Raw genomic sequence first — 21,202 nt, 5'->3', positions numbered from 1 at the left:
TCACTTGTTTTTGTTATGTGCTCTAGGAATTCTTTTTATTGAACAGACTGAACTGCAGCCTGCCTACTGTGATCACTCCCTATAAAATGCACAAATGGCCCAGTTGTTAGTCTCACTTGAACATGTAAATGTCTTCCTTTATTGTTTGTGCTATAGGTGGTAAGGCCATTGCTCAGACTAAGGGCAGGGAGGTTTACACCTGTTTTCTTACTGTTTCATGTGTTTGGCTATTTTTAGGGTATTAAAGCTGTTTTGCATATGGTATGAAGTAGGTGCTAAACATAATGTCTTTTGTTTCTGTTTTATTCTTCTTCCCTACAAAGTAGGCTCTCAGCTGGCCTCTGGTTTGTGATCCTCCTGCTTCTGCTCTGCTGAGTACTTGGATTACAGGTATATGCCATCATCATACCTGACTTGCTGTGATTCTATGTGGTGGTCAAATTAAGGTTTTTAATTTGCATGCTTTCTTAAGTAAAAAGCACAGGCTGTTTCGTTTCCACACTTGCTCCTCAGTGCTGGGGAGCAGAGCCCAGGGCTTCGTGCTCACTAGGCAGTCGTCACCTGTGGAGCTCCATGCAAGAGCTTTTAATGGCTGTCAGCTGTGCTCTCCCTTTCTGCATTACAGTTTTGTAGAGTTTCAGCTGCATTTGTGCTTTAGACTGTCTCAGACTTTAAAAAAAGATTCAGCCACTTTTTATGTTCCGGGACTTTTCGGCAAATGAATTTTTTCTTTCCTTTCTTGTTTTTGTCTTTTTAGGTTATTTATTTTATATGTGAATAATTGTTGCTGTCTTCAGACACACCAGAAGAAGGCATGGGATCCCATTAGATGGTTGTGAGCCACCATATGGTTGTTGGGAATTGAACTCACGATCTCTGGAAGAACATGCTCTTAACCACAAAGCCATTTCTCCAGCTCTGAGTTTTTTTCCTAATGAATTGATTGTTGTTTTTCACCACAGAAATTCCAGTGATGAGTCCTAAAACTATCTTCACACACACCCATTCCTCTTTTAGAAATAAATTTCCTCTCTTCCTTATACTAGTGTTCTGGCATGTTTTCCAGTTCAGATAGCGGCATCCATCACTCACACACTATCTCCCAATGCCCCGCTCCTCCCCCACCCCATTCCACTCTTCCATAATTTGTTTTTCCCTAGTATATTTTGGTTTTGGCCATCACAGTATGGCATAATTAGTCTGGAAATATTTGTCCTTTTCTGTTCAGAGCACTTGCTCTCAGAATTTGTTGATGGGGTGTATTTTTGTGTTGTTTTGTTGTTTTCTCTGATCATAAATGTTGCTTCTCCAAAACGTTTTCTCATGAAAGTTCTACTTTGGTTTGTTTTATGCTTCTTAATCAAGCTTTTGTACTCTCTTTCTGTTTAGCTTGTCTCCTCCGTGTCTTTTGTGGTTCATGATTTGTTTTGATCTGCTTTAGTTGACCTGCTGAGAGCTTTTTCTTTAATTTTAATGCTTATACATTTTTTATTCTTAGAGAGCCTAAGAATAAACTTGCTCTGTTTCAAGAACAAATACTTTGTCACTTTTGTGTCCTTGGTTTTAGTAAGGTTTTAGTTTTTTGTTTGTTTGGTTTTGGTTTTGGTTTTTTGTGTTTATTATTTTTTTTTCCGAGACAGGGTTTCTCTGTTATAACTCTGGCTATCCTGGAACTCACTCTGTAGACCAGGCTGGCCTTGAACTCAGAAATCTGCCTGCCTCTGCCTCCCAGAGGGTTGGGATTACAGGCCTGCGCCATCACCACCTTGTTTGTTTTTAACTGTTTTTATGCAGTTATCTGGAATACTTTGTATTCATGAATTTACATAAATTGTCATTGTCCCTTGATTTGGGCGGAGTCTATTTTCATTGTAATCTGGCCCCTTGTGTGTAACCACTTGCTTTTGTAGTAGTCTCTATTCCTCTGTGCTGTTTACAGCTTAGCATTGTGCTTGCTGACAAGCATGTTTACTCACCTATGCAGGGATTCCGCCCCATTCTTTAATACTCTACTAATTATGTGAGTGGCACATTGCTTTTCCTAGATATTGTATAGCAGTTTTGGAGATAATTTTGCTTTTAGCTGAGTAAGTATCCATGTAGGTACTAATGATCACTGTTGAATGTGTATTAGTTTTAGTGTATTTGAATAATTCTAGTAAACCTCAGCTTACCTGTATAAACTACAACTTTGCATTAAAATAATTTCACAAAATTGAAAATGGTTCAGAGAAGTCTTAATACTACTCTAGTGTAAGGTCTGGTGAAGGCAGTTTCCCCTGTTCACTCACCTTGCATTGTTTGTGATGATGTATTTAGTCTTATAGACTCTACTTTCTTAATTTCTATACCTGCCGAGAGCCAAGAGCTTCCCATTAGCTTAGTTCTGTCCTCCCCACGTAACCTAAGTAGTTACTGAAGCTACTGAAATAGCTGCACATCCTCTTTCTTGTCCTTCATTTGAGACAGGAATTGGAGTATGTGCTTTAAACCAGGTTCCTCTTCTGTGGAATGAGTGCTGTACTTGTCCCACAGGTGGTATAAGGATGAAGCAGACGGACACTCAGGACACCTTTAGACTGGGGCCTAACGGGGGGAGCAGGGCAGGATTTCTGCTATATACACTGCTGTTAATGAGCAGAACAGTAGGGAACTAATTTATTCATCTTTGGTGATGTCTTGCAGTTTCCTCTCAGGGATACTTAGAAGCTAGCTTTATGGGTAAACTATGCATATACAGTCTTTTTTTTTTTTTTTTTAAGCTAAAGTGAGTAGAGCTTATTTTAAGTAATATGGTAAACTCCTATAGATTCCTGTAGCTAACTGTGCAGATGCATAGGTAGATAAAAACAAAACCCCATAGTGGTTAAAGCCAAGATAAAATATGGCTGGCTCATCTTAAAAGCACAGAGACTGGACTTCATAGTTTTTCTTTTTTTTCTTTTTATTTTATTTTTTTTTAAGATGACAGATTTTATTTATTTATTTATTTATTTATTATTTATTTTTGATTTGTTGGATTTGTTTTTTTCTGAGACAGGGTTTCTCTGTATAGCCCTGGCTGTCCTGGAACTCACTCTATAGACCAGGCTGGCCTTGAACTCAGAAATCCGCCTGCCTCTGCCTTCCAGAGTGCTGGGATTACAGGTGTGTGCCACTACCGCCCAGCTAAGATGATAGATTTTTTTAAAGTTTCCTGTTTTCTTGACATTTGAAATTTCTGGCCTACTTCAGTATTAATACAATAGAAGTAGTAGAGGATATTGGCTTGGGAATTTGAAGTTGGCTTGAGTTTGAGTCTTGGCTCTACTGTTGATGTTGTACATGTGTCTGGTTAAATGACATAACTGCATCTAGGTTCTGACTGGCAGGTGCTTGGAGACTGAGATGTCATCCTTGTGATGTGGCTTTAGAAGTGCAGAGTGCTCACTAGAGACAAGAGGTCTCTTATTAGTTTTAAGCTGAGTTTTGTTCATCTTATTTTCTAAAAGTCTTGATATTTTATGAGACACTAGAAAATTGAAAAATATCCCATTAATAATAGCTCTATAGCCAAAGGTATTTTGCTAATTTCCCTCCAATTGCATAGGTTTTTAGACATTCCCCAAATAGGAAATGGTTCCTGTACAAGTGTTACTTGTAGCTAGATCTCCTGTTTTATCTCTGCTCAAGCAAGCTACCTACCTCCCTTAAACTTGTGACTAAATTCACCTGGCTGTAAATAATTTGCATTGTATCTGCATTTATGCATGTTGTTGTTAGTGTAATTTCGTTTGAGTGTTTTGGAAATCATTTTATGCTTTTACATGTGACTTGGTCTCATTTTCTCATCTGGCATGGAATAGTCCAAAGGTAAAAGTGCTGGTTCTCCCTTCTTCATAGCATCTGTGACAGAGGGTTCATCGTTCACGTGGCTGGCGTTTCCACAGTGGTTGAGTGACTTGCATCTGCAGCAGTTCAGATGTTTAGTGTACATCTAGATTTGCAGACAGGCGTCAACCGGCCTTGTTTGGAGATTTGGTGTTTAGCTTGCCGCCGTGTATTTTAGCATAGTCTCAACCTCCCCCCACCCCAAGAAATTTTGCTATTCATATTTCGCTGAAGGAAGTTAGTAGGTCATTATTTGAATTTTTAATATAATATTTGTGTAATTATGTCATTTGGACAATAGTAACAGTTTTAAAAGACTGAGGAAAAGAGCTGTTCAAGAGTCTCAGTTCTGGTAGTTTCATTATTTCATTAAGTTAATTTGTTAATCTTGGGTAATTATGACTGTAGGGTTAGGTTGTCCAGGAGAAGTCTGTTGCTGATTTCATTTGGAAGTGATGGTAGTTAAGAAAAAGAAACTTCTTTGCACCTGCTTTACAATAAGAATTTTTTTTTCCCTTTGCACTTAAGATGGATGTTTTTTTCATATGAGTGTTTACATTTTATTTTCCAGTTTTTTTCCCCTCTAAAACCAGTGTGCTATTCCACTAAGCCCCTCTTTTACATCTTCCCCAGGAATGTCACTGTCTGCTGGATCTTCCCCTCTCCATTCCCCCAAAATTACTCCACACACATCTCCTGCTCCCAGAAGAAGAAGCCACACTCCAAACCCAGCGAGTTTCATGGTGCCGCCTAGTGCCTCCACTCCTGCCAATAACCCTGTTCCTCAGACTGCGTCCTCTGGTCAGGTGATCCAGAAGGAGACTGTCGGGGGGACGACTTACTTCTATACAGACACAACTCCAGCACCTTTGACTGGAATGGTATGACTTCTGTTAAAGATGCAATCAGTGCTCTTAGAAAAGCTGCTGTGTAACTAATGAGGTCATTTCCAACACTGGAAGGTTTCAGGGACATGAAAAGTATTTTCCCTTTTAACGTATTTTCATGTCTTTAAATTGGAATGATTCTTCCTAATTTCACTCAGAAATCAGATTGTAGTTGTACTTGGTTTTAGTGTGCTGGGGCTGCCGCAGCACTGTTACCCCCTTAGGACTTGAGCTAGTTCAAGTTGACGTTCTCTGGCTTTTCTTTCTAGTTACTGGGTAGGTAAGTTTACCTTTGGGAAGAAGTTGAAGAAAGTAGGCTGTGTCTTAATTATTGAAAGCAAATTGATGAGCCGCTGTTGTTGACTCATAAAGCACTACTGGGAAGGGCAGCTCTGGTTCTCAGAGGCGGTAGTGTGTTGTGAAGGAGGGTAAGGATTCAGACAGGGAGCCATGATAGTGAGCAGCCAGTGACTGGCGATGGGAAGAGAATCACAAACTAAACAGAAGGACAGGTCCAGAAGACATGTCCATGACTCAGGGTGAATTACCAATGCCAGAACACCGTGAAAGGACAAAGAAGGGGGCCAGGGGGAGTGGTGGTGGGGTACCTTTGTATTACTTAGTGCCTCTCTTTGGCCTCACTGTTTTGTCTACATTAAAGAAAAAAACTAAAGAAATTAGTAAATAGCTTTTGAGTAAGAAAAGCAAATTCCATTAAAGTGATGGGAGATAGTTTTATTTGAAACATGGGAAAAGCAGTAAACCACTGCCTTGTAGAAATAAATGTGAAAACTTGTAAGTCCTGGAAATACTTCAGAAAACCATTTGGTGAGGTCTTTTGCTTTGCTTTGGTTTGTTTCGGTGGTGTGACATCATAAATCATGGAGAACATGGTCAGATGATCAAGGCAGACACTTGTTCCTTTCAAGCAAAATCTTATCAGTTTAATACGTTTTGGTATTTAAAAACAATTGTTTGTAGAAAGAAGAAATTTCACTATGTAGAGATTTGTTTTTCACAGAAATGCCTCTGCAGTTTGTAGAGATCAGTCTGTATTATAATGTTTTCAATCTTCTGGTCATATTTATATTTCTTTGCAAACCTGAGATGGAACTGATGGAAGGAAGCCAAGGCAGGAAAAAGGCCCTTTTACCCTCTCCGCAGGCCAGACTGTAGAAGTTTATTTATTTATTTATTTATTTTTTAAAAGCTACTTTCTAGTTGCATTCCACATCAGGTGAATGTCTGAGGACAAAAAACAGCTAATGTTATTTCTAAGAAAGAGAAAAAAAACATTCCAGTGGATGTGAGGAGAAACTTGGAGACATAGCAAGGACAAAGGGAAGAACCTGAGTTGGGGACATGAGAGGAGGCCCAAAGAGGCTGGAAGACTTTGTTAGTGTGCGGGGTGGGGGGAACTGACACCTGCTGTGTCTCAGCTTAGAGTGTTGAACGATGCTAGCGGCCTGGACCTTGGTCAGCCACAGAGCTGCCAGGGCTTGTTACCTCTACCTCACTTGGCCATGCAGAGCTTGGTGTCTCTTCTCTGTTCTAGTTGGTTTAAAATCCATGTCTGAACTGTTGGAAATAGAACATTCTGTCTAAGAGTTAATTTTGCTTTCTCAGTGGGGCTGAAATGTTATATCTGAATAGATATTTTTTTCTTAGACTTTAAAAATGTATTGTTTTTAAAATTGTTGAAATAGAAGATTATGAAATGAATTCATTCAGAAAGTATTCTTATATCAATTTTAAATATATCAAAATTTATTACTACTATCAAATAAAATTTAAACTTTTATGAAAATGGTAAAGCTTACTGATTGAGAAAAATTGATGATCATATTTTCCTCCTTCTTGCCTTTTTAGGTATTTCCAAACTATCATATTTATCCTCCAACTGCACCTCATGTTGCTTATATGCAACCAAAAGCAAATGCACCTTCCTTCTTTATGGCTGACGAGCTCCGACAGGTATGTTTTCAGAAGCTAGCACAGACACTGGCCATTGGCTGTGCCTTAGATGGGAAAAAATAGACACACACAGTCTCCTAAGCAAGTAGATTTAGCAAGCTTTATGTTTAAGAAAAGGATTTTAAGGAAATCTTAATGTATTAGAGTATAAAGTACAGAATTACTATTTAAATGTGCTGCTTTTCTGTGTTTCATGGCTTGTTTTTTTTTTAAACAAATGATTCTTTACATGGGTTCATTTATTTATTTGTGTGTATATATGTATGTACACGCATGCTCATTTGGAATGTGCCGGGGAGAGCATCTGTGGGTACTGGTTCTCTCCTACTGTGTGGTACTGGGAACAAAATTCAGATTATTAGGCTTGGCAGTTGAGGTCCTTTCCTCACTGAACCATCCCAAATGGGAAGGGCTCTTGAATTGTTGTTGTTAATTTCACACAGGAATAACCCAACAACAATCTTAAAGTAGATTTTATAAAATAATTTACTTTGATATTTCTCTTATTTGTTGGGATAAGCAACTTAGATATTCTTGCTATTTCTAGCTTCTTATATGTGCATTCTAAAAAGTACTTTTGTTTTTCACAAGTTTTTTTCAGTGTACTTAAGCATGCAGCATGTGTGTAGATGTGTACCTTATATCTTTTTGCAGTGCTGGGGATAGGACCCATGCATGCTAGGCAAATGCCTTACTGATCTATGTCCTCAGTTTCTGCATAATGATTTTAGAATGAATTATTGACTACATTAATAGATCTTACATATTTCAGGTTGATTTATAGCACTTTTGGTTTTTTGAGACAGGGTTTCTCTATGTAGTCCTGGCTGTCCTAGAACTCACTCTGTAGACCAGGCTGGCCATAGAGCTCACAGAGATCTGCCTGCCTCTGCCTCCCAAGTACTGGGATTAAAGGTTTGTGCACCACCATCTTCATCTCTTTATTAATGTATTTTTTTTAACTTAGACTCAGACTAATTATGGAAGATAGTATATCTAGGATTGGATTTTATATATAGTAATACCTAGAAATGTTATAAGTATTACAATATATATAAATATTTAAATAGAAAAATATTTAGGTATAATGGGAAATCTAAATATCAGAACCTCTTTTTAGAATTTGTTATCAATATACTTATTTCCTATTCTTAGGAGCTGATCAACAGACATTTAATAACAATGGCTCAAATTGATCAAGCAGATATGCCAGGTAAAATGCATGACAATATCTTCTTTCCAACCCTCAGGCAAGGCAGGTGGACCTCCGAGTTTGTGAACGGCCTGGTCTACAGAACAAGCTTGAGGACAGCCAGGGTTCCACAGAGAAACCCTGTCTTAAAAAAAAAAAAAACAAAACAAAAAAGGATAAAACTGGATCCTATCTTAAGCCACATTAAAAAATTAATAGATTAAGGATTTACATGCCTAAAATCTTTAAAACTCCTACTGTGTATACCTATAAATTGATAAAGCATTTTAATAGGTAACGGTTTACTGTAAAAGACTCAAAGAAACTTTTTTTTTCTTGTGAAGAACATACTGGACTATAGATTTAGCTCCGTGGAAAGCACTTGGGCTGGTAATTTGATTTACTCCCCAGTGCTGGAGGCTAAAATCACAAAAACAAACCGCCGATAAATCCTTCTAAGTTAAATGACCCAAAGATACTTGCTGTGAAAGAGGAAATAAAATGGGGTCTGGAGAGAGATGGTTCAGCAGTTAAGGCCACTGACTGCTCTTCCAGAGGTTCTGAGTTAAAATCCCAGCAACCACATGGTGGCTTTACAGCCATCTGTATTGGGATCTGATGCTCTCTTCTGGTGTGTCTTAAGAGAACAATGTACTCACAGACATAGGATAATAATTCTTTTTTTTTATTAAAAAGGGGGGGAATAAAACTTAGAAGAAGATATTTGTAATCTATACAATTGACAAATAAAAGAAAAAGACCTGATCAAACAGCCCACTGGGAAAATGGCTGAAGATCAATGTGAGCATTTTTATGGATGATCCTTATAGCCAATAAATGTTTCAAGAGGAAATACAAGTAGGAAACAATTTAACACTTTGCTACCTTAAAGTGGTAGGATATAGATCTGTATATTCTCAACAATGACAATAGTTTAAATGGTTGAACATGCAACTGCTCTGTAAAACTCAAAACTAATGACATTTATCTAGTGTTTCAAGGTAAACTTTAGTCATTTCAGCTGGAAGATATACAAGATAGTCATGTGTGTATACATCAGTGGAAACCTGAAGCAGTCTGCATGCTTACCTGAAGAATAGTGGATGAATTAGTAGGACATTATGGAAGAAAGTATCCTGATAGCAACAGAGAAGACTCCTAGTCACACAATTAGAAAGGGACATGGAAGTGACTGCATCCAACATGCACCTTTTTATGAAGTTACATAAGTAAAATTAACACTGTAGTGTTGCATAGGCATGAACCAGTGACTCTAGTAATATAAACTAAAGATTATTAATTTAGTCTTGTACAGCTGTGTTCAAACATGTCCTAAACAAAGAGTCTTTCATTTTTGTAACTGAGAGTTTTGTTTCTCAGGTTCACTCTGTGTGTGTGTGTGTGTGTGTGTGTGTTTTGTTGTTGTTGTTGGTCTTTTATTTAAACAGTTTCATTGCCTCTCCCTGGCTGGCCTGGGACTCAGAAATTTGCCTGCCTCTGCATCTGTTTCCTGAATGTTGGAATGGGATGAATGCCTAGCTATGTTCAGTATCTTACTAGCCTTAAAGTCTCACGTTGGCTCTTCTATTAACCTGTTCTTGCTGTCCTCTTTCTTTCCATCTCATCAGTCTGTACTAAATACATGTAGCCAAGCATGGCTTAATCTCAGAAAGCTTGTCCAAAACCTTGTCCGTCATCCTCACTGTAAGCAGTGTTATACAGCGTGCAGTGGACGGAGGCTGGGAACACTCTGAACACCGTGCTGTATGCAGGGCAACTCTTCACGGTGTTAGGCTAAGGTGGAGAGATGAGGCGTAGGCTTACTGCAGCATGTTCTGTGTACTCAAGATCTCTTCATCCAACTGAGCTTTGATACAGTCTTGCAGGAGAAGAAGCTAAAACTCACCATAGCATCTTTTTTTTCTTCTTCCCTTTCTTCTTATCTCTTATCACTTTCAATATAATCTGGTGGAATTGAGCTGTAGAATATGTAGTCTTCCATTTGATGTTCTTTTGGGTTTTTATCTCTACAGTATGTTTTTTACATTAATTATTTTAACACTAAGCACCACTTTAGTCATGAGTAAATATGTGGATTTATTAGATTGAGCTGAACACAAAGTATAGAATAATAGTTAATAATACTGTTTTAAGATTCAACATTCCCCCCCCCCCAAAGGATTCAGCATCCCTTTATGATAAAAACTAAATCAACCAGACATAAAAGGAACACATCTTAATACATGAAAGCACTCATAAAACAAGCCAGCAACTAATAGTAAGTAGGGTCAAGAGTGGGCCCACAGCTCAGAGAGCTGTTTTCCAGGGAAATCATGAGGAAGCTTCATGGGTTGGATATTCCTTAAGTTGAACAGTGGTGTGGTGTGTCACAGACTGAAGGAAGGACAGTGCTGAAAATCCTATATTTATAACCTTATAGTATCGTGACCTCTTTCAGATAAATCATGTACAGCCACTGCATGCAAATTCAAGAGCCAGATAGTGTTTATGGTGGACATCCTTGTGTATTAAACAGAATTTATCTTTTACCTTGTATATTTGCTTGTTAAAAACCATAGTAGTCATCAAAAAGGTTGTTGGCAAATATCACAGCTGGTTTGCCTCTTGAGCCTTTACCTAACTGTTAATTTCCATCATTGGCATTGCTTTAGCTGTGCCTCTTAATTATTTGGGGCACCCATAGTCTCTTTAGTTGTACTTAGTTGAGCCAGAGGTGATTTTTAAGAGTTTTGATGTCTTATGTCACGTTGGTTCTCACTTAGATATGTGTGCATGCATATGCATGAACACACTTCCCAATTCAATACAACTTATTTAAATTTATGCTCTAAAAATAATTCAGAATCTTTCTTGGTTTTTATTAATATTAGAATAAAATGTTTAATACATCAATAACTCATTTTTAGTAATTATTTCTTAGAACAAAAATCCCCATATTGTGCTGCCAAGAGACAGAAATAACTTGGAGAATGTGCGCTTCAGTTGTGCTTGGCTGCCCCGTGACCTGGTCTGTTGGTACTAACATGGCGTTTATAACAAGTCTGTCAAACAACCCTGCCTTGTGACACCAATCTGTCTGAATTTGTCAGTGGATTGTGATAATCTGGTTTCTTCTTTATTACTGTGAGAAGCTTATGAATACCTGTCATTGACAGTTATCTTTCTGCAACTTACTCTAGCAGTCCCCACAGAAGTTGACAGCTACCATAGCCTGTTCCCTCTAGAACCACTGCCACCCCCCAACCGGATACAGAAATCAAGTAATTTTGGATATATCACATCTTGCTACAAAGCTGTAAATAGCAAAGATGATCTGCCATATTGCCTTCGGAGGATACATGGTAAGGAAAGTGCATTTCCTCAGAAGCATGTTACTTTGCTAAGATTATTCATACTTTCATATAAACAGTGCTGTATCATTATCGTGCACGCTTCGAGGGCAAGGTTTCTTTTTTATTTTTCTTCTTTTGTCCTCATTTGGAGATTAATACTTTATAGCCAACATAGACCATTTTTAAAAATTCAAATTTCTCTTGAGCTGTCATTTACAGTTGATTGTAGTAGAGAATTTTCTTCTTTAGGTTTTCGTCTTGTTAACACAAAGTGCATGGTGTTGGTTGATATGTGGAAAAAAATTCAGCATTCAAATATTGTAACTCTCCGTGAAGTGTTTACCACTAAAGCATTTGCCGAGCCCTGTAAGTAGCCAGTCCTGTGGGTCCTGCCTGTGGCCTTCCTCGTCTGGGGCCGGACTTCTGTGATGTGTGTTTCTGTTTCCTCGTAAGCTCTTGTGTTCGCGTATGATTTCCATGCTGGAGGAGAAACTATGATGAGCAGACACTTTAATGACCCAAATTCTGATGCCTACTTCACAAAGAGAAAGTGGGGTAAGAAAGAGATGCGAGCAAACTGGATGCATGCTTTGACCTGGGGAGGAGTTTCTTGTTAAAACATACACAGACTTTTTCTTGGTTTTTAAGGACCTAACTGCATTTTTATAAAGTATTTCAAAAAATTGGAGTTGGTTTGCAGCAAGTTAGGAAAAATGTGTGTATTGACTCATATTTTATACCAGTATTTTTGAATTTTGGATATTTCCCACATGATATAAAAATTCATCCAGGTGACTGATCATTTATGAAATCACTTCCCTAAAAAAAATGCTTTTGTTAAATGTCAGGTCAGTTTTTTAAAAAGCGACTTTACTGGGGGCTGGAGAGGTGGCTCAATGGTTAAGAGCACTGACTGCTCTTCCAGAGGTCCTGTTCAATTCCCAGCAACCACATGGTGGCTCACAACCACCTGTAATGGGATCTGATGGCCTCTTCTGGGGTGTCTGAAGACAGCAGCAGTGTATTAACATAAGGTAAATAAATATTTTTTAAAAAGTGACTTAAAAAGCGACTTTACTTTAAAATGGACTATAAGTTCTTTCGTCTCTTCCTTCTTTCCTAATGTTTGCTTAAATAGTTACTTTATAATTCAACTATTTCATGGAACCTAAAAAATTGCAGTCTAAAACATGCTTATTTAGAATAAAAATGACACCACAAAACATAAATCCATTTTGAGATGTCAAAGTGTATATTTTGTAGGCAGTCTGATTTGTTGTGGAACCAAGAATGAAGCTTCACATTGTTAGTTATAGATTTAAGGTTAAGATTCTCTTGAACACAGAACTTAGTACTTGGGTTTGCCCATAACCTTGCTTCTGCATTCTGACATCTGAAAGCAGTTGTGGTTACAACATAGTTGTTGAATTGGCACTGAAAGCCTGTCAGGCAGCATGTTCATTTCTCCTTTTGTCTCGTCTTCTGTAGACACGGGCACAGTTTTTTTGAGGATGTGGTGCAGCTTTCCCTAAAGATGTTTGGCTGTGGCTCATATTTATTTTAGTAACAACACCTGTGAAATGTCTGTTGGCTTTGATTTATAGCTCTCTTAACCTCAGTTCTATTGGCACTGCTGCATCATTTGTTCTGTGGTGGCTATCCCGGGTTGACTGCAGGTTGTCGGACAGTGGTACTTGCCTACTGGATACCCCTATACCTCGGCTCTGATGCCAGAAAGATCTGCATACATTGCTAGTGATCCCTGTTGAGAACTACTCACAGCATTTTATCCATTTCAAAAACCTGTACTTTGTTCTCAATGTTTGCATTTTCTCAGAGTCAGTTCTTCCATACTTTATACTCTTACAACCTCCAATTGTATACCATACACATATGAATGCCTTATTGTTTTCTTTTACTGAATAATTACTGTTTGAGCAACAACTTGTTTTAAAAGGCATGTTTGTCATAAGTGCATTATTTAAAAGATGGGGATGAAGTGAAGTGAATGGCATCAGGATGGAATCTGATGGACAGTAAGACAGTGCTTGCTGTAAGTCCTCTCAATCGCAGCGTCTAGGAGGCTAAGACAGGAGGAATGTACAAATTGGAGGGTTACAGAGTGAGATTCTCACCTCAAAACCAAAAAGGAATAACTGGGCGTAATGCTACACGCCTTTAATCTCAGCACTTAGAAGGCAGATTCAGACAGAAATCCGAGTGCAAGGCCAGCCCAGTCTACACAGGGAGCAGTTCCAAAACACCCACACCAGTCTACGCAGTGAGCAGTTCCAGAACACCCACATTACCTAGTGGAATCATGTCTCAAAATAAACAAACACAAACAACAAAGCAGGGTAACGGGTACTCCTCTTCCTTATGGGCATATCAGTTGCATAGTTTTATTTAGACATCTTTCCTTTTGGTTGTGATGCTGTGCAGCCTTCATGCGTGCGCTGAGCTGCACTCCACCCCTCAAGTCACACAGATCCAGGACTCTCTTGGGTCGGCTCCGACTTTGTCTTCCTGGCTTGCGCTGAAAGCTGTTTGGAGACTTATAAGACTTCTTTTAGAATGCATTGTCTTCATTCTGTCCAGATTGAGAGGGAATGGTTCGTTGTGTATGCACTTGTTAAAAACGTTGTCCCAAGCCATAGTTATACATTCACTTTTTATTATTATTATTATTTTAGTAATGACTTTTTAAATAAGGCCATGTTTGTTACCCTGACTGATCTGAGCCTGAAGTCTTCTGTAGACCAGCCTGGCCTCATACTCGCAGCAGCCCTCCTGATCTGCTACCCGAGTGCCAGGATTACAGGCAGGCCCCTGGCCCTGGCTTGTACTTCCTATTTATTACATTTATTCATATTAACCATTTGACTTTCACATTTTTACCTCATGAGATCTCTGCTACTCTAATAGTATAAAACCTGTAATCTCAATTCTAGAGACAACTGGGCTTGCTTTTAGGTCCTTACTCCTATGAATGGGTATCCGTTTGCCTTCTAGGCCAGCATGACGGACCACTGCCCAGGCAGCATGCTGGATTGTTACCAGAGTCTCTCATCTGGGCATATATCGTCCAGCTGAGTTCTGCTCTGCGTACCATTCACACAGCAGGTTTAGCATGTAGAGTAATGGACCCAACGAAGATTCTGATAACCAGCAAAACAAGGTACTAGCATTTTGAATGTTCTGAATCTGGGTTTCTTTCCTCTTTCTTTAATGATCTATTGATGGTATGTGTGTGTTAAGTGTTCTGCCTGCCCTGCATACGTGTAAACCAGAAAACATTATTGGGTTCCCTGGAGTTAACAGATGGTTGTGAATTATCCTTAGAAAGGTTGGCAAAAGTCACAAAGGTATTTGGGGATAAAGACAAAAGTATTAATGCCACTTTCTTGTACAGAACCATCATTCTTAAATTGTACCGTAAGTCAGAGTCTCAGATTTGGTGGGCTCTGCCTGCACAGCTGGTGATGTAGGAAGTCTGCAGAATTTGTATTGTTAACAAGTTGTTAAATGATTATTGATTAGGTTCTAATTGTTATGACTTTATACAGTGAGGTAACAGAGCTCTAACTGTAGTTGCTATAATATTTTGACAGTAGTTTTGAGTAGTACAGCATATGGGACGTGAAGATAGTGGCTGGACCCTGGGGTTAATACCTACAGTCTCATTACTTGGGAGGCTAACAGCATGGACTACAGCATAGAGAGATACCCTACACACACACACACACACACACATTTTGGCTTTTCTTAGCTTCAGCAATGCTGCTAGACAGTGCTGTGACTGTGATAAATTCATTAAGCGGTTTGGGTTAATACAAGTGATACACTAGGAACACAAACAAGACACAATGCCAGCTGCATCTTTATTTAGCAAGCGTTGGGGAGTAAGTAGTTTACTTTCATAAGTAAGTCACATAGCCTGATGTGATAAGTGTTACCATCCCAACTCTTAGCAGTTACTAACTTTTGTGCCTGGAGTCACACCATTGAATGTCTCTCAGGCTGAGTTTCACAGTCCCTGAAATGGCTGGTTTTGTGGAGGGGGAGGATGGAGATGGAAGTTAGTAATTAACACTTTAGGTCCCATCATAATTATTTTCTTTAAATTTTTTTTGATCCTTACAGGTTACGAGTAAATTGTGTAGGAGTTTTTGATGTTTTAACATTTGATAACAGTCAAAATAATAATCCTTTGGCGTTAATGGCTCAGTACCAGGTGAGTAAGAATTAGTATGGGTGCTTATTTTGTTTTTGTTTTTGTTTTTTTCTTTTTCTCTTAAGCTAAACTTGGTTTTAAGTCTTCCCACTCACTGTTTGATACCTACTAGTTTTACTCTAGAGTGCTTGTCCTACTACATTATTTTCCAAGAATTGACATTAGAGCACCCTATTCTGTGTTTTCCCTTTGTTGCCATAAAGTCATTTCTTGTATGTTACCAGAATTTTATTAATCTCAAAATTCACTGTATTATTTGTGATTCAGGCTCCATAGTGTTCTTAGCTATTTTGTTATTTATTTTCTTACTAACATGGTACTGTATAGAAATACAAGAACCTAAAAACCCATCCCCGAGTATGTAGTCTAGTGGTAGAGCAGTTCTTAGAATATTCCAGGCTCTGCATTGCTCTCCATGCTCCAGTACTGTAAAAAACAACAAAGAGACTGTCCCTGTGTGGGAAGGAGTCGGAGTAGGTGCTTCCTGTGTGTAAGTAACCTGGGTAGCTGGCTTGTCTTGCAGTGCCTCACATTGGAATATATAGCTATCTCTAGCTTTAGAGATTTTAGGCTTTGTGTGTGTGTAAGAAGTCATGGGAGGTTCCTGTATTTGTGTTTAGCTGCTTGTTAATCTGAGGTTTGATGCAAGGTAGAATGTTTTCCTCACATGAGGAGATAGTATTCTGTTGCCCTCCACTGTTCAACTTTGATTTCTTTCAAACGAAGTTTTAGTTTACTTTAGGGTAAGACAAACTTCAGAACAAAAAGGAAGGGAATGGTGACTGAGGACTAGGAATCCTAGGCAGTGTTCTGGGTTTGGCTGTTGAACGCGCCCTGGTGTTGGGATTTAGAGGCACTCTGGCACACATCTGTTTGCATGCTGTTCCTATCTTAGTTCCCCCTGGCTGTGCCTACCTTGGTAGGCTGCCGTGGCTCATACTGGTTGGGATCTAGTAGGCGCTGTGGGAAAGAGTCCTGATGCGAGCCCAGAGCACACCTCCAGCAGCAGCTACTTCCATCTAAATGTGGTCTATTCCTTTTTATGGAATATTATTTCTTAGTGTCTTGTGCTGCTGATTTATACTTTGCAAATAATTGGTCTAATTTTTATCTTCATCCAAAAGGGACTAATGAGCTAGGTGTATACCAGGGAGTAGGCTGAAGGCAGGTCGGAGAGTTTAAAGGTGGAAGGGCTGCTTTGTAAGGCAGCCGGAATGTGACGGAAAGTCACTAAGTACTAGTGATCTGGATATATCTTAAGAAAGTTATACTGCATTTTTGGATAATTAAAGCCAGTGCTACCAGGAATCTAAAAACCTGTCCGGGCTAAAAAATGAAACCATGCCTTAGAATTATCACTGTTCTATTTTAGATAGAGTTGTCTTTTTAAAGTTAGTATTTAACTAGGGGGCTAGACACAAAACCTTGGGTTCAACCTCCAGTACTAAAAATATTGCTTATTACTATAAAGTAAAACTAGTTGAATTTTCTGAGTCACTTTTTTGTTTTTTGCAAATGAATACTATTTCACTCACTTTATTTATTATGTAATAGTTTGTAAAATGAGGCTCTTTTAAAAGGGAGAGATAATCTTGAACTACAACCAACCAACTTTTTTACAAGCCTGGGGCAACCATTTTATAAGTCAGAAAGTGCCTTTATTTATAAACTGTCAGTGTTTGACCAGTTGTCACTTTCTTTACTTTTCATATATCAGGTTTTTGTTCTCTTTTTGTTGTATGTATGTAGAAGATTTTTATATAGATTATTATAGCAAGGCCCAAGAGAAATTTACAATCCCAAAGGGGAGGTTTATTTTTTTGTTTTGTTTTGTTTCTTAACAGAAAAGAGGGCCCAAGAGAGAGGAGTGTATTGCTTCTTGTAGTCTATTTCTCATAGTCTGTTTCAGACACGTGACTAGAGACTGACTTTCAGTAAAGTGGACATAAGTAGAGCCATAGATAGAATCAGAGAAAGAAACAAGAAACCAAGAATCAGGAAGACACTGAAAATGAGTTGGGGGGGAACCTCCTGAATTCAACAAATGGGGGGAAAACCAGATGGAGGTAAGAAGCAAAATAAATGGAAAATTATTAGCTGGAAAATACGGGGGGGGGGGGGGGCAAAAAAAAGAGTTCCTAGAGTTGTTAATGCTAAAATTTCTTAACTAATGAAGACTATTAATCTTTTATAAAAAAGTAAATTGTAATCTAAACTGGTTTGTATCATGTGTATATCTTAATTTCTGAAAGTGGATTTTATCTAAAGCTGAGTCAGCTTTAGAGAGGTAGGAACAAATATTGTTTCTTTAAACCCACATCGCCCTCCCATGTGCCCTTTTTTTTCACATAGGATATGAAATATTTTAGGAGGAAGGCATCAAACCAGGGTAGAACCTAACTGAGACTTGTTCTGTTTCAAAGATTGGGAGGCTGTTGATGATACAAGTTGCTCACACACTTGATAAATAACCGCCTGTAGTTTGCTTTGCTGACTATTTTATTTGTTCTTAAGTTGACTGAAGGACTCTTGACATTCAATAGTCAAACAGGGATGACAGTGACACCTCCCACCTAGTCGCACCCTCCCCCACTAGGCTGCTGTCAGGACCCCTAAATTTGGTATTAATCCTTGACTTCTTTCAACAAATTCAACATTCTTTGTAAATTTACTCAGTTTTTTCCTGATCAGTTTAAAATGTCAGGCCCACACTAGTAGTTTTGAATAAAATGTTGCGTTTGAACAGTTAAGCATTTGGTAATGGAGTCTAGCTTAAGCTCTTACTTGGTAAACTGTTAGGGACAGCCATCTGTTGCTGCAGTTCACTGATGATGCCTGAGAGGCCTTGGCTCCCTACACACCTGGTTTGTATTCTTTCAAGGCCACTAGGAACATTATCCGGAGGGACTTTGAGAGACACCAGCCCCTAGACTTTATCACTGAAATTCATGTGAGGAGGAGGCTGCTTAGACATCATTTTTGTTTGGTTTATATTTTAGCTCTGTAGATGCTTTTAATGTATAGCTAGATTTGAAAACTCCTATAAGAAACAAAATGCTCAGTATATGAACATGCATGCAGTACCTGACTTGATATCTCAGATCCTAAGCATTTCAGAAGTCCTCAATAAAAGTTACTTCAAATGTATTCCATGGTTAAAGCAACCACATTCTTTTAGGCATGCGATGATTGTCTTTGCAGAGGACTATTGCCGGGGACTGTTTTGTTTGCTGGAGTTGTAATTAGTTAGTAGTGCTCAAATCCTTTTAGAACAGTGGTTCTTAGTCTGGGGGTTGTGACCACCTTCAAGGTCAAATGACCCTTTCACAGGGGTCACATATCAGATTCTTACAATTCATAACAGTAACAAAATCACAGTTATGAAATAGCAATGAAAATCCTTTTATATGTGGGTGTTACCACAGCATGAGGAGCTGTATTAAAGGGTCACAGCATTAGGAAGGTTTTGAACACTGTTTGAGAAGGAAAGCCTCATGGTAATGAATCATTTTTAAAACAAAAATGGGGGGAGGGGGTTCAAAGGCCTATTACAGTCAGTGAGCAAACACAGCTCACTGTTGGAAAGCAGAGACGCGGGGCATCACTATGGCTGCTGTTTGATGTGCTGTGATCGTGCTCTGAAGGCTTGCTTGTAGTGGGCTGTCTGCTCTCCACATTTACATGGCTGTCTGGAACTCAGGACATGTGTGTTTAATCACAGTGATCTTAGCAAAGCAAGCATGTAGTGGCCCTAAGTTCTGTGAAACGGGAGAGTACCATTTGTATTTAAAATTTAAGAATAAAATTATAAACTTTGGGGCAAGTGAGATATATAGCTCAGCACATAAAGGCATCTATCATGTTAGCCTGGAGACCTCGTGAAGTGGCTCCCTGTAGCCACATGTAAAGGTGAGAGGAGAAATCTGACTTCACAGTTGTCTCGGTACCTGTCTCAACTCCTCCTGCACCCCTCTCCCAGTGATAATATAAAAGCTCTTTAAAATGACAGTTCCATAATTGGAATGTAAATTTACAGTAATGTTTCCTAAAAGTATGGTCCTAGAAATGCTTTCATCAGGATGACTTGGACGCCCTAAAAGTTTTGGACCTATTCATTAAATGAGACTGAAAGAGAGGCCCAGAAATCCTTTTCAGTAAAGTCATAGTGATTCTAAAAAGTATCCATGCTCCTTGTGTGTGCGCTCCCTCCCTCCCCCTCCCTCCCTCTCTCCCTCCCTCCCTCCCTCCCTCCCTCCCTCCCTCTCTCTCTCTCTCTCTCTCTCTCTCTCTCTCTCTCTCTCTCTCTCTCCCTCTCTCTCTCTCTCCCTCTCCCCCTCTCCCCCTCTCCCCCTCTGCCCCCCTTCCTCCCCCTGTTATAATGTGCTGTTCCTGTTAGGTGATGTGTTCAATGTGTTTGAAAATATATCAGTAAAGTAGAAATTAAAAGTTATGTTTATTTTCTCATGTCAGCAAGCAGATCTGATATCATTAGGAAAAGTTGTGTTGGCTTTGGCTTGCAACTCTTTGGCAGGAATTCAGCGAGAAAATTTACAGAAAGCCATGGAATTGGTGACAATCAACTACTCCTCTGACCTGAAGAACCTCATCTTGTAAGTTTTAACAGTTCATGAAGCAGAGTGGTCCTCTTTGATTAAGATAGAAATTTCCATAGGAGCCATCCCACTGTTTAAAGTTAGCAGACAGAAGCAGCTATTAATTTCCTAATCTTTATTGATAAGTATGTATTTCTTATGATGGATTTGTAAACCAGTTTGTTAGTCACTTGGTCAGAGAGTGCCTCCTAGAGTTACACTGAAACCCACCGCTGCTAGCTCTTGGGTATTCTAGTCATACTGAAGAGCTCCACAGCCGTGTATGTAGCCCCCAACTAAGGCATGGACAACACAGCAGAACCTTTCTATCATCGTTTGAGTTCCCTTGGCCAGTGTTGCTCTAGATACTGCAAGATGCTGTGGTGTAGCCTCCTTCCAAGTCCAGTTATGTATATGAATCTTGGGTCCAGGGCTGCAGTTCAACGGAAGACTCCAAGAAGTCTTTGCATACACGTTTGGGGTGAATTTGACTTTCACTATGGACTCCCATTATCACTGAAGGATTCCTCACTTTCTCTGATACAAGCGGGAGGGCACATAACTTTTACTACTTCTGAGTTTAATCTAAGGGTAAAGATGCTAAGAAAACTCTTCAAGTTTTCCCTTTTATGTTCTACAAGCCATTAGAATTTATTGATCCTAATCAATAGTCTCTTTTAGCTTCCAGTGATCCTTTCTGCTCTTTCTGTGTAGCCCTGGATGATCCAGTTTCTTTTTGGACCAGCCCTGGGGTATGGAACTGGGGGATGGAGGACGGGGCTGCCCACCTGTTCTTTGTGACATTGACTTCACTGTCTTGCTTGTGAGACACAGGAAGCCAGTGCTTGCCTGGGACCTAGAAATAATCAGTTTAAGATCGTAGAGCTTTTGGGGAAAAAAGGTTTTGTGTATGATTCTAGCCTTTGTTTTCAATATCCAGGTTGTTCTAGACAATTACAGACTATATAATCTCTAGATACTCCTTTTTAAAAAGTAGTAGTTGAGGATATTTCTTAAATTTACTTTATATTAATAATTACTGAAAGTGAATAATACTGTATGAGGCTTAATATACTATTCTTTTAAATACTTGAAAATTT

General features: G+C 38.9%; 1 protein-coding gene across 7 annotated transcripts in view; it reads left to right on the top strand.

The window, feature by feature from the left end:
• Window positions 1-21,202, top strand: part of Pan3 (poly(A) specific ribonuclease subunit PAN3) — a 114,205-nt gene that overhangs the window by 81,928 nt on the left and 11,075 nt on the right. For 5 of the 7 annotated variants that reach the window (XM_052168560.1, XM_052168557.1, XM_052168559.1 and 2 more), the window contains 9 exons: window positions 4,504-4,751; window positions 6,627-6,731; window positions 7,887-7,944; window positions 11,124-11,285; window positions 11,526-11,642; window positions 11,730-11,831; window positions 14,289-14,454; window positions 15,420-15,510; window positions 19,981-20,120. In XM_052168560.1, coding sequence (XP_052024520.1) covers window positions 4,504-4,751; window positions 6,627-6,731; window positions 7,887-7,944; window positions 11,124-11,285; window positions 11,526-11,642; window positions 11,730-11,831; window positions 14,289-14,454; window positions 15,420-15,510; window positions 19,981-20,120 — 1,189 coding nt within the window. Of the gene's footprint in view, window positions 1-4,503; window positions 4,752-6,626; window positions 6,732-7,886; window positions 7,945-11,123; window positions 11,286-11,525; window positions 11,643-11,729; window positions 11,832-14,288; window positions 14,455-15,419; window positions 15,511-19,980; window positions 20,121-20,783; window positions 20,855-21,202 lie in introns of those variants that run through there. The other 2 variants (XM_052168561.1, XM_052168558.1) reach the window with 2 other exon arrangements.

Source organism: Apodemus sylvaticus, chromosome 22 (genome assembly GCF_947179515.1).
Source record: "Apodemus sylvaticus chromosome 22, mApoSyl1.1, whole genome shotgun sequence".
In the NCBI taxonomy this organism is placed as follows: domain Eukaryota; kingdom Metazoa; phylum Chordata; class Mammalia; order Rodentia; family Muridae; genus Apodemus; species Apodemus sylvaticus.
This window is presented reverse-complemented; position numbering and strand designations above follow the sequence as displayed.